This window comes from Typopeltis vanoorti, chromosome 23, assembly GCF_054136105.1.
Source record: "Typopeltis vanoorti isolate ZY-2024b chromosome 23, IOZ_Tvanoo_1.0, whole genome shotgun sequence".
In the NCBI taxonomy this organism is placed as follows: domain Eukaryota; kingdom Metazoa; phylum Arthropoda; class Arachnida; order Uropygi; family Thelyphonidae; genus Typopeltis; species Typopeltis vanoorti.
Genome location: NC_143571.1, coordinates 75,739,943 through 75,752,801, shown reverse-complemented (window position 1 = coordinate 75,752,801; position 12,859 = coordinate 75,739,943). Strand labels below are relative to the sequence as shown.

The 12,859-nt window shown below is 35.5% G+C and overlaps 2 protein-coding genes across 3 annotated transcripts in view; one reads left to right on the top strand and one right to left on the bottom strand.

The window, feature by feature from the left end:
- Window positions 1-12,859, top strand: part of LOC150094003 (uncharacterized) — a 163,414-nt gene that overhangs the window by 96,175 nt on the left and 54,380 nt on the right. The window lies entirely within an intron of this gene.
- Window positions 1,246-12,859, bottom strand: part of LOC150094001 (ecdysteroid-phosphate phosphatase-like) — a 136,594-nt gene continuing 124,980 nt past the window's right edge. Inside the window, exon 6 of the mRNA XM_090412935.1 lies at window positions 1,246-1,484. Within this exon, the coding sequence (XP_090269061.1) occupies window positions 1,246-1,484 (239 nt within the window). The remainder of the gene's footprint in view (window positions 1,485-12,859) is intronic.

The window sequence follows — 12,859 nt, the reverse complement described above, 5'->3', positions numbered from 1 at the left end:
TAACAAGTTGTGTTGTAGTGTATCTGAAATAATGCGCGTGTATGCTATGTAATAATATAAGTGAAAAGTTTCTAGCAACATTTCTCCTTTCCTAATACTAAATTGCCAAAAGAAAGGATTATAGGTCTAATTCTAGTCACAGACTAGAGGACTAGGTTTCCAAATTAACTGATCTTTGGAGCAGGAAATCATGATTTTGTTTTACCGATTATGATTTAGGATCACGAGAAAGGAGCAGTGATCTGCCACACAGTCTTGTTCCAAAGTCATCAAATAGAAGCCAAGACCTCAACTATCTATGTTGACTAAGAGAGTCAGTTGCCAACTGATTTCTAAAAGTTAAGTTTGAGTTAAAGAGTTCTGCTCATGCTCCTTTGAAAAATAAAAAAAAATGTTAAAGGAGATTTCTTTTCATATCTAATTAATATAAGTATATACAATATACAAAACATACACCATACAGTGTTACCAGCAATAACTGGTGGTACTCACTGCCTGCTAATTTCACATAGGGCTAAAAAGAGTTCTATCTTCCACTTTTTGGGGGGGAACAGGCAGAAACTCACAAACATCCATGGTGCAGTAGGATTTACTAATATCTAATCAGCCAATAAGTGGCAAATTCGTATACAAATATTCATGATTCATAAAATGTTTGTATAAGACCAATAACAAAATAACTGACAACTGGTAAAGCTTAAATTTCTAAATCATTAATTTCTGAGAGAGAGAGGAACATGCAAAGTTAATGTACTCTGAAAAGTCTTACATATAAAATTTCTGTTCCATAAATAATACTTAAATTAATCTAATATCGATCTAAAATAATTCATGTATAAAATATTAAAAGCATAATAATACCATTTAAAACATTCTAATACCATTGAAAACATTCATATAAAAAATTCCTGAGAAAATTAAGCAATGATTAGTAAATAAGTTCATGAATTCAGCACAATCAATAAACACAGCATTTGAAGAAAAGAAAAGAAAGGTCTTGTGGAAGGAAAAATAAATAAAGAATTTTGATTTACAGTTTTTAACCCTAGTTAACTATTACAAGCAATTTTGAAAATGCTGCTTTCAGCCTTGACATATTTAGCTATATAATTACAATGTAAACTATATAAATATATATAAATCCTGTGAATTGTAAAAAGTCTTGGTTATGATACAATACTAGAATCTTTCCATATCCTCACAAATATTCAATTTTCTTTTTTTTCTAAGAAATATAATATACTGTCATGTAAGCAGCATTTTCCAATCAAAACTTGCATTACTTGAATGAGTAATACAATGAAAAGGTGGCTCAACTAAGCTCCACTTTTCATCTGGTCCCTCCTCTGCTACAGCTACACTACAGAATGGGATCTTGCTTGCTAAACTTAACAGATTAGTAGAATTTCTACGTTCTCGGCCAGTTAGTTGTTGGGTACAGGATTCAAGAGAAGGTGCATGCCCAACTAGAAGTATACTGCATCCTACAGAAGAATTAGCAATTCAACAAAAATAGTAAAAATCTCAGATTCAGTACTAATTTACATGTTTAACAAAATTTAAATTCAACCTAATATTCTTGACTGCAATGTAATAATAAATATAATAAGTAATACAATATCTAGTAATACCAAATCTATAAAAATTAGAACTCCATGGTGGACACAGGAAGTTAAAGAGGCAGTGAAGGAAAAGAAGAAAGCATATCAAATGTTCCTGGCAAATAAGTCAGCTTGTGCTCTTAGAGAATACAGAGACAAATGTAAGAAAGCTAAACAGTGTGTAAAACCTAGCTAAACAAAAGTCATGGGAGGACTTTGACAAGACCATAGAAAATAAATATCAAGAAGGTGGCAAAATATTCTGGAGGTTGTTGAAGAAGCTTAGGAATGGAGGAAAGAGTGCTGTAAAAGGAGTTAGAGATGATAAAGGTGAAATGAAAACAGAGAAAAAGACATCCTTGAAGTATGGAGTAATTACTTTGAAAATTTGCTAAATGAAACAAGCAGTGATGACAGCACAGTGATAAAAAACACTGACCAGGCATGCAGTCAGGAATACATATCCATACTTGAAGTGGAAAAAGCCATCAAAGGCTTGAAATGTGGAAAGGCAGCAGGAGTAGATGATATTCGACCAGAAATACTGAAGTATGGTGGTATAAAAGCCTTACAGTGGCTGCACTGCATAGTTCAGAATGCCTGGACAGAGGGACGAATTCCCAATGATTGGAGTAGAGCTCTTATAGTACCTATATATAAAAAGGGAAATAAAACTGAATGTGAGAATTACAGAGGTATATCCCTATTGAGTGTTCCTGGTAAGATATATGCAAGTATACTTGAGAAATGGTTGAGAAGAATTGTGGAAGAAAAGCTTGGTGAAGAACAAGCTGGATTCAGGTCAAATAGAGGCTGTCAGGATCAGATCTTCACTTTACGACAAACAGTGGAGAAATCATGGGGATATAACAAAGATCTGTATTTAAGTTTTGTCGATTTGGAAAAGGCATATGACAAGGTGCCAAGAGAGAGGCTATTCCATACGCTACAGTTATATGGTGTCAATGGGGCATTATATCAAGCAATACTTAGTCTTTATTTGAGTTGTAAGTCAGCAGTTAGAATTGAAGTAAAGGAAGATGGTTTAATGTTAAATCTGGTGTGAGACAAGGATGTACATTATCCCCTCTGTTATTCATTATTTATATGGATCACATTATGAAGGAAAGTGATATTAAACATGATATCAAAATTGGAGATGTTAATGTCAGCTCTTTGCTTTATGCGGATGATGTTATACTTCTAAATAAATCCGCTACAAGTCTGCAAGATTTTCTGATTAAATTGAATAGCTGTTGTAATAGATGTGGTATGAAGGTCAGCAATAAAAAGACAAAGACAATGAAAATAGGCAGAATCATTGAAAATGTCAACTGTGTTGTGAATGGAGAACCTGTGGAACAAGTAAAACATTTCAGTTACTTAGGCATGAATTTTACTGAAGATGGTAAATTAAATATAGAAATAGACAACAGAATCAGCAAAGATGGTATGGTGGGAAGTCAATTGAATAAATTCATATGGAATAAGAAAGAAATTAGTCGGAACACTAAATTAGCTGTATACAAGACAGTGTTCAAACCAGTTTTAACTTATGGATCTGAGAGCTGGGTCAGAAGTAAAACACTTGACCAAAGACTAGAGACCGCAGATATGAGAGTCCTGAGAATGATTAGAGGCGTGAACAGATGGCATGAATGGCAATATCATATTAAAAACGAGAATATTAAGAAAGAACTTGACATTGTCAGCATCCAGGAATGCATTAGAAGAGCTAATCTCAGGTGGTATGGTCACTTAAACAAAATGGGCGAGGAAAGATTAGCAAAACAAGTGTTCTCTGCCAAGTTGGCAGGAAAACGACCCAGAGGAAGACCAAGATATAGGTGGACTGATACAGTACAAAGTGCCTTAGATGATAGAAATATAAGATCTGGTAATGTTGGAGGATTGACAAGTAATAGACTGATTTGGAGGAAAATTGTAGATAGTAATGATGTAAATTTTTCATTTAGTACTATCATATCCTGTACACCCCTTGAGGGTACATGGCAGGAATTTGATGATGATGATGATATCTAGCAACTTATTACTTAGCTGTTGAAAGATTTTTCACTTGGTTATACCATAAATGAAAGATGCCAAGAAATTATATTCATGATTTCATCCTTTATCCAAGTGTAAGCAAAGAAAGTTTGCACATTAAGTAACTTCACGACTGGGCTACTTTATATATAAAGGCTAATGACTTTACACCAATTGTGTTAGTATCCCATAATGCAAGGCACATATGCTTACACACATATATATAATGCTATGCATTATGGGAAAGGCAACTATCCAGACCAGTAGCAACCTTTATTGACACCTCATCAGTAGGAGAGGACCCAGAAGAGATACCAAAGTTAAAGTAATACAGAAGTCATATATTTTCCAGTCAGAAGGTGTCACACTTTACTAGTAAAATATTCTGGATTAGAGATAGATGATGAAAGTTTTTACACTTGGTTATACTACAAATTAAAGATGCAAAGAAATTATATTCCTGGTTTCATCCTTTATCTAAGGGTAGGCAACTTCATTACTGGGTTACTTGTATATAGAAGCTTATGACTTCACAATCGATGGCATACTAAGGCAATTGATAAAGAGTAATCTTGTAGATCACTCAGAGTTTTTTGGAGAGGTATCCCTGCACTTTAACATACTTCAATAAAGGTGAAACCAATCAGGTGAGTGGTCTTTACTATAATGCATATCATTATACATGACTGTAAGAATATACCTTGCATTATGGGATACTAAGGCAATTGATGTGAAATCATTAGCCCTCTATATACAAAGTAGCCCAGTCATGAAGTTATTATATGTGAACATTTTCTTTGCTTACACTATTATTATTATATGGGCACCTTCATGGAGTCTGAAGACTCATTGCCCAAGACCCAATCTATCCACACAATCTATCACACATCTCCTTGAACCCAATACCAGAAAAACCACTTACAACTGAGTCTGGCAACCCATTTTACTTATTCACAACCAAGCAAAAAATCTAGTCCTCACACCCCTACTAACCACATCTTCGTTCAACTTTCAGGGATGACCTCTTATTCTGGTCCCCTCTGGCGAAGTGCCGAAATATTTCCCTTGTATCAATCCTATTAAACCCTTTAAGCAAACTTAAATGTTTCTATCATATCTCCTCTTTTTCTCCTATCAACCAATTTCTGCAATCCACACACCCTCAATCTATCCTCACATGGAACATTCCATAGACCACTCACCATCTTGGTCACTTGCCTCTGAATTCTCTCCACTGCTTCCTCATTCCCAAGAAACCTGTGAGAACCAGACTTGAGCACAGTAATCCAGATGTGGGTGCATCAAGGCCTTATAAAGAGGAATAACAACTTCCTAATCTCTACATATTAACGTGTTCTTCAATAGTCAAATAATCTTATGGGCTACCTTAGCAATATGTCCTCTAAACTTTAACTTTGTCTACCACCACTCCTAAATCTCTAGCTTCATCTATTTCCCAGAATACAGTGACATCAATATGATACATGGCTTGTAATCTATTTATCCCAAAATGCATAACTCTACATTTCTCCACATTAAACGGTCACCCATTATCTTTTGCCCATACTGACAGCCTATTTAAATCATCCTGCAAGCTCTCCACATCACCTTGATTAACTATTACTCTACCTAATTTTGCATCATAAAAAACTAAATATTTCCTTTCAGGTTATTTCCTATATCATTATGTACAAATTAAACAGCGGTCCCAGAACTGAACCTTGTACCACACCGCTAATCACCTGTTTTCACCTCAATTCTGCCCTTCCATATACATCAATACCTCGCATAGTCTGGGTAATCGGTTCCACCGATATCCCAGACTGTTTGAAACTGGACTAATCGAGGAACTAAATACATACAAAAAATGATAATTGGTCCAAAAAAAAAATATTCTCCCTGTTTTTCAATAAATAAAACGAGATTAATAAATTCAAATGTCTTTATCAAAAATAATTAAACAAAATATACATGCATGTTTTTCGTAATTTATTTTTTATTCTCTAAAAATTGCAACATCGATGTCTGCACATTTTTCTTCTTTGGTTTTTTCTCTTCATATGTAGCAATGAATTGCATTGTTTATCATTCGGTGAATTGTAAGCCTACGTTCAATATTGGAATCAACTTCCATAATATGCTCTGACAAGGTTTTAACCATTCCAATAATTTTTGATAGTTGTTCAGCTGTTAATTCTCATGTAGGCACTTCAACACAGTCGTCATTGTCTAAGTTGTCCTACCGCTCTTCATAAGCTCGTTGTTCATCCATGTTAATAAGTATTTCATTATCCAATTCATTAGTGTTCGATTCAATGCACTCAATTACGGTGACAGAATCTAACTCTTTGAAACCAAGTTGCTGTCCAATTTCCACTATGTTATTAGTGACTTCAGCAAAATGAGTTTCAAAACCAATGAAATCATTTGCGCAATGTGGTATGGTATGTTTCCATACTGCTTTCATATTGCTTGCTGTTAATTCATGCCATGCTTTGCCTATATTTTCTATAACGTTTCTGATGTTGTAGCTCTTCCAAAATTCCATTAAAGTAGGCGCATTTTCTCCTGTTGTAGCTTTTATGGCTTGCAAAAAAGTGCGCCACAAGTAATAGGCCTTAAATGTCGCAATGACACTGTGATCCATTGGTTGGATCACCGACGTCGTATTTGGTGGAAGAAAAGTTATTTGTGCATTTTTATTTAAATCACAAAGACCAGTCAGATGACTGGGGGGCATTATCTAAGATCAATAAAAATCTTAAAATCTAATCCTTTTTCTCTGCAATAACATTCTGTTGAAGGGCAAAAATAGTTAGCGAACAACCAATCTTCAAATAAAACTCTTGTGACCCATGTTTTCTTATTTGAACGCCACAACACTAGGAGATTATTTTTTGATACATTTTTAAGAGCTCTAGGATTTTCTGCATGGTACACAAGCATCAGTTTTAATTTGAAATCCCCTGCTGCATTTCCACCTAATAACAGTGTGAGACGGTCCTTTGAAATTTCATATCAATGGCATGACTTTTCATTGGCTGCTATAAAAGTGTGTGACAGCAACTTTTTCAAGAATAATCCCGTTTCATCAACATTAAATATTTGTTCATCTTTGTAGCCACCTTTTTGTATGATTTCACTCAATTCCTTTGGATATCTTAAAGCAGCCTCTTTATCTGCACTGGCAGATATGCCAACAATACGAACATTGTGAATACCAGTTCATTAATTAAAACGAAAAAAAAACCACCCACGACTTGCTGTAAAATTTTCACTGGTTCCCTCACCTTCATTTTCTATATCATCAATAGTCTTCAAGTCATTGTAAAGACTTAATGCTTTGGCTTGAATTTCCATTTGACTAAGCGGAACTTGCTTTTGAGTTAAGTCTTCGATCCATATGGATAATAGCCACTCCATATTTACCATTCGAGTGCTTCTGGTTTTAGTCCCCATTTTTGATAAATAAGAAACCATAGCAATTTGCAATTTCTATTGATCTTTTTTTTTTTTTTGATAAGTTTTCGAACTGATGACTCGTCCATTCCTTTTTCACGCCCTATTTTAGCAAAGGATGCACCTTCTTCATGAAGCTGCTTGATTATATCGAGCTTTTGTTCTAAAGTGAGCCATTTACATTTCTTGGTGACAGAATCACTTTCATGTTCTTTCTTGCACTGATTATGTTGTTTTTTTTAAATGGGATTAAAATTTAATTATCACAAATCAACTTAACTTTAATGTAGATTTGCGCATTGAAAACTGATAGACATAGAAGTTAATTCAATGTCCACTGCTTACTCATACTATACATAGCTTACACATTAAGACGTTGAACATAATGCCAAGTTTACATTGTCGCCAAGTCTAGGTACATACATATACGAGAATCCCCGAAAAAATTGAAATATCGTATCGCATAACTTTAAAACCGCATAAAAATAAACTCGACTGTATAAAGGGAAAAAAAAAAAACATTTATGTATAAAAAAAAATACTTTTGTGTACTAATTTTTTTAGGATTTAAAACCGGACTATAGTGAAGCCAGACTATGCGAGGTATTGCTGTACTACTTTTTGATATCTGTCCAACAGCTACCCTCTTATCCAACAAATGTCATATCAATCCCAGTTTGTTCTAATTTGAATAAGAGAATTCCATGCATATTCTGTCAAATGCCTTTGCAAAATCATCATGTAGCTATTTCCTTTATCCAACTCAGTTTCCTTGCACATTCTCGCAAAACCCTAGCTGATATTCCATCTAATCCCACAGCTGTATTTACATTGAGATTCTGTAATATCCTGAGACCTCCAATTCATCTACCTTTCTCCCCAAATTAGTGTCTATCACAAATGTTAAAGCAGTAACCTCACTAGGTTACTGTAAATTGTAAATTGGTCACTCAGTAACTCAACTGTTTTATCTGTTTCTGTCTACTGGTGACCATCATCATCACTGCATTTAGGGTTAATCTTTCATAGTCATTCTTCCTCTTACTTGCCACATAAGGAAAGAATTCTTTGGGATTTCCTTTAGCCTGCTTTGTAGGTTCTTCTCATAATCTGATTTTGCCTTCCTTGCCATGCTGGTCACCTTTCTCTTTATAATATACCCTCCATAACATTTTCTTCTTCTCCAGCTCATGCTTGATGATATTAGTTATCCATCTAACTCCTATCGATTAACCCTCTTTAGCTAAGGTACAAGTTAATATTGCTTCCTATAGATGACCTTTAACTATATCCCATGCACTACTAACATCCTTACCCTGCAGTGTTTCATGCCATGGCATAGATTTAAGCTTTTTCCTAAGCTTGTCATAATCACCTGCCTTGTAGTTCCACATACATACCTTCTTAACAGAATATTCCTCATGTTTAACAATCTCCTAAGTCAAGACTGCAAGGTCATTTTCACCAATCGGAGGCAATATGGTCAAGCTTTGCTATGGATAGCTCTTCTGATCCTATGACCAGGATCAGAAGAGCTAAATTTTATTTCCTTCATGCCAAGTGATCTTTCTTCTTTCCAGTCTATATCTCCATAGTTGAAGTCCCCCATAATAATCATTCAACCTGTACTTACTGTAATAATTTGGTGATGCACGTCTTCCAGATCATCTGTGGAACTTCCTGGCCTATAGCAACAACCAACTGTACATTTTGTCTTACTGGTCTTAATCTTACACTAGATTGCTTCAAATGAATGGCCACTCTCTCACACCTATCTCCTATTCTTTTAGGTTGCAATTCATCTCCTATCATCGGCAATACCCCCCCCCCCCATCCTATCTTCCCTGAAAATACTAAACCCTTCACATTCTATCCTGGTAACTACATCATCTGCTGTTTGCCAAGTCTCACTAATGCCTATAGCTTTCAGCAAGGTTGCACTAACCAATGTCAATCTTGTTCCTCATATTTCTGGCATTATTATATAGAAACAGCAGCATCCCTTTTGGCCCCACCCACATAAGACCTTTCTTAGTACTAATACTTTTCTTAATAAAAGCCTTCCATAGTCTATTAAGTCTAGACAGAATGAGTTTATCATGACAATGAACTCATTTTAAAATTTCTGTTCTCACCAATGTATTTATTATTATTACCCTAAGACCACATGTAGTCAAAGACTCGTCTAGGAGGGCCCTTGGTAAAGATAGAGCTCATCGTACTGCATCTTAAACACATTCAAATTTTCTGCAGATACCACACTCTTGGGCAAGGCATTCCAATCATTCACAACTCTACATGCAAAAAACCTGCTTCTCACTCCCTTGCTCACATCCTCCTTATACTGCTTCCAGGGATGATATTTTGTTCTCTCCTGATCTCCCACCATTATATGAAAAACCTATTCAACACTGATCCTATAACAATTCCTTACCAACTTGTATACTTCTATCATATCACCTCCCCTTCCTCCTATACACTAGACTGTAAATTGCATCCTCTCAACCCTTCCTCATATTGAACATTCCAAAGATCAGAAACTACCATAGTCAGTTGCCTCTGGACCATTTCCAACATCTCTTTCTGCTTTTGATAACCAGGTGACTAATTCTGGGCACAGTAGCCCAAGTGTGGCCTAATAAGAGCCTTAAACAATGGAAGAAGAATCTCCTTACTTCTACAAGTGAGTGTCCTCTGCATCATTCTCAGAATTCGTTATGTTGGCCTTACAATTTTTGCAATGTGTCCCCAAAATTTCAGATCCTTATCTACTATCACCCCAAGATCTCTTATTTTCTCTATCTCCAACAATATATCCTCACCAAGAATAAGTTCTACATCCCATCTTTGTTTCCCAGATTTTAAAGCCTTACATTTTGCAACTTTGAACTTTCATCCCCATTCCTGTGCCCTTTCACTCAATCAATTCAAGTCTTCTTGTAAGGCCACAACATCTTCTCTACTTTTCATAGTTTGTCCCAACTTTGCATCATCTGCAAACTACTGAATATGCCCATCCAAATCTTTGCCAATATCATTAACATAGAGGTTAAACAGCAATGGTCCTAAAATAGACTGCTGAGGCACACCACAAGTGACTTTCCTCTTCCAGGATATTGCTCCCCCATACACAACTAGCTGATACATATAAGATAGCTAATCTCTGAATTGAATGCACTAGTCTAATATCCAATCCCATTCTCTCTAGTTTGACTATCAACTTATCATGCGGTAATCAATCAAAAGTCCTTGCAAAATCTAAGTAGACTACTATGTATCCATCTCCTTTGTCAAATGAAGCAGTCATGTTATTGTAATAAGTAAGTAGATTACTAAAACATGATCTCGCGTTACCAAATCCATGCTGTCCATCAAAGATAATACCATTGTTGTCGACCCAATTCTGGATCCTGGATTGCACCAGCTTCTCTAACACTTTAACCACAACAACTGATGCACAAGCCTATAATCTGATCAGAAATTGCCATAGTCAGTCGCCTCTGGACCCTTTCTAACATCTCTTTGTTCTTTTGAAAACCAGGTAACCAAATCTGTCCAAGTAGTTAGTCCATGTATGGCCTAATCAGAGCCTTATACAATGAACAAGTTCTGTTCCACTGTGTAAGTTCTTGAGTTCTATCACCTCCTTTATGGAGGTGATAGAACTCTTGCCTTCCTTGCCTATATCTTGCCTTCCTTGCTCTCCTTTGGCATGCAAGGTCTAATTGATTGTTTTTGGCAAAAACTTGACCCAGTGCATGACTTATAATCAAAGCAGATGCCAACTCCCTGGCACATTCCTACAAAATACATTTTGATATATTATCAAGCACAGAACAGCCTTATTAACATCAAATTTGCTCAATTCCCCATATACCTCTTGATCAGTTACAGTCCGCCTCTCCTCCTCATCATCAACTGCCCTCAAACTCTTCTTGATGTCACATTCACAAGAATGAAAGACCTTTATGAACTGCTCATTAAATATCTCAACTATATCTTCTGCAACAGTTGTTCTTATACCATTTTCTCCAATCAATCTTTTTTTTTCTTTTTTTGCTGTATATGTATCAAAAGAACTCCATAGGGTTGTTTTTGGCTTCAATAGCTAACTGCTGCTCGTACTTCATTTTTGCTACTCTTACCAACCAAGTCACCCTCCTTGCCTGTTCTTTGTAATCCTCATGGAACTGATTATTACCACTCCTCTTATGCTGCCTCCATAATGCCTTTTTCATCTGTATAGCATGCTTAATCTCTTCATTCTTCCATTTCACACCTACTTTATTTAACTTTCTGACCCTTGGAATACATTTATACATTGTTACTATTCTTGAATATCACCCAAGCTGCAATGATTTCCTTTCCAGCCAACTCCTCATTCCATGCTACAATTGCAAGCTGTCTCCTAAGCTTCTCATAATCACTTGTAGTTACATATATACCCTTTCTTCACAGAGGTTCTCACACTGCCAGCAACCACCCAGGTAATCACTTCATGGTCACTCTCACCAGCTGGTGAAAGTGACCATGAAGAGTGACCATTATAACATCCTCTAGTGGGATGATCAAATTCAAGACCCTCAAATTCTCATGTGCCCTTTCTTACATACTGCCTGAGGTAGTTGTCCCTCAAAAACTCAAGAAGCTCATTTTCTTTACTTCCAGTTACTATCTCATCATCTCAGTCTATATCACCATAATTAAAATCATCCATTATGATTACCCTTTTCTTATTTTCTTGACTAATTTGATGGTTATTACTATCCACATTACCAGGTCTATAACATGTTCACCTCTATCGCATACTGCCTCAAAACCACTGGCACTATTTCCTTCTTGCATTTCAACCTTGTACTCTTTCTCTATCATCAATAGCACTCTCTGTCCCTTTTCACTCTTTCTATCTTCACAAAACACATATACTCTTCCATCTCTATTCCTGTCAGGATGTCATGATCATCATCCAACCTTGTCTCACTTATTCCAACAATTCTTGGGTGAACAGACTCAATTAATGCAACCATTTCATTTGTCTTGTTCCTTATAATACAACTAAATCTGAAAAACTGCACTGAGATTGAAAACAACCTCCAGTAAATTTGCTGTAGTTTTCAGCCAAGCCATATATCTATTAACATTATCAAAGCTTATAGAAAACACAAAAAAAATATTTATTTCATGTCCTCTGCTATCACTTTTTTCTCCAATTCCCAAACTGACAAATTCTATGCATGTAAGTTTTCTGAAATAGCTCCTTCTGTAGTAGAATATTTAACTGGCATACTAGATATCAGGTAAGTGTATCTTAGACAGGCAGCGAGCAGTATATTAATGTGGCGATATCTTTGAGGAAGGTATGATACTGGCCACCATTCACTGCACAAATAAGCTTTTTATTTTATATATATATATTCATATTTATATATATATATATATATATATATATATATATATATATATATATATATATATATTCATATTTATATATACTGACTATAACCAAGACTAGAATAACAATTAAATTTATTCAAAACGCAACGTGTTTCATCGGATTGTCCGACTTCTTCAGGCATGGGAACATAGAAAGCAAGTAAACACCATAAGAAACATCGTATCACTATAAAACGACTATTATAAAATCAGTTAGCATTGAACTATAGCTGCAGTCCGTGTTGAAGTTCTATTGTTAAGTAGCTGCGTGCGTCTGATTTCACGCGTGTGCCAATATTGGATAGCAGAACTGAAAGAGT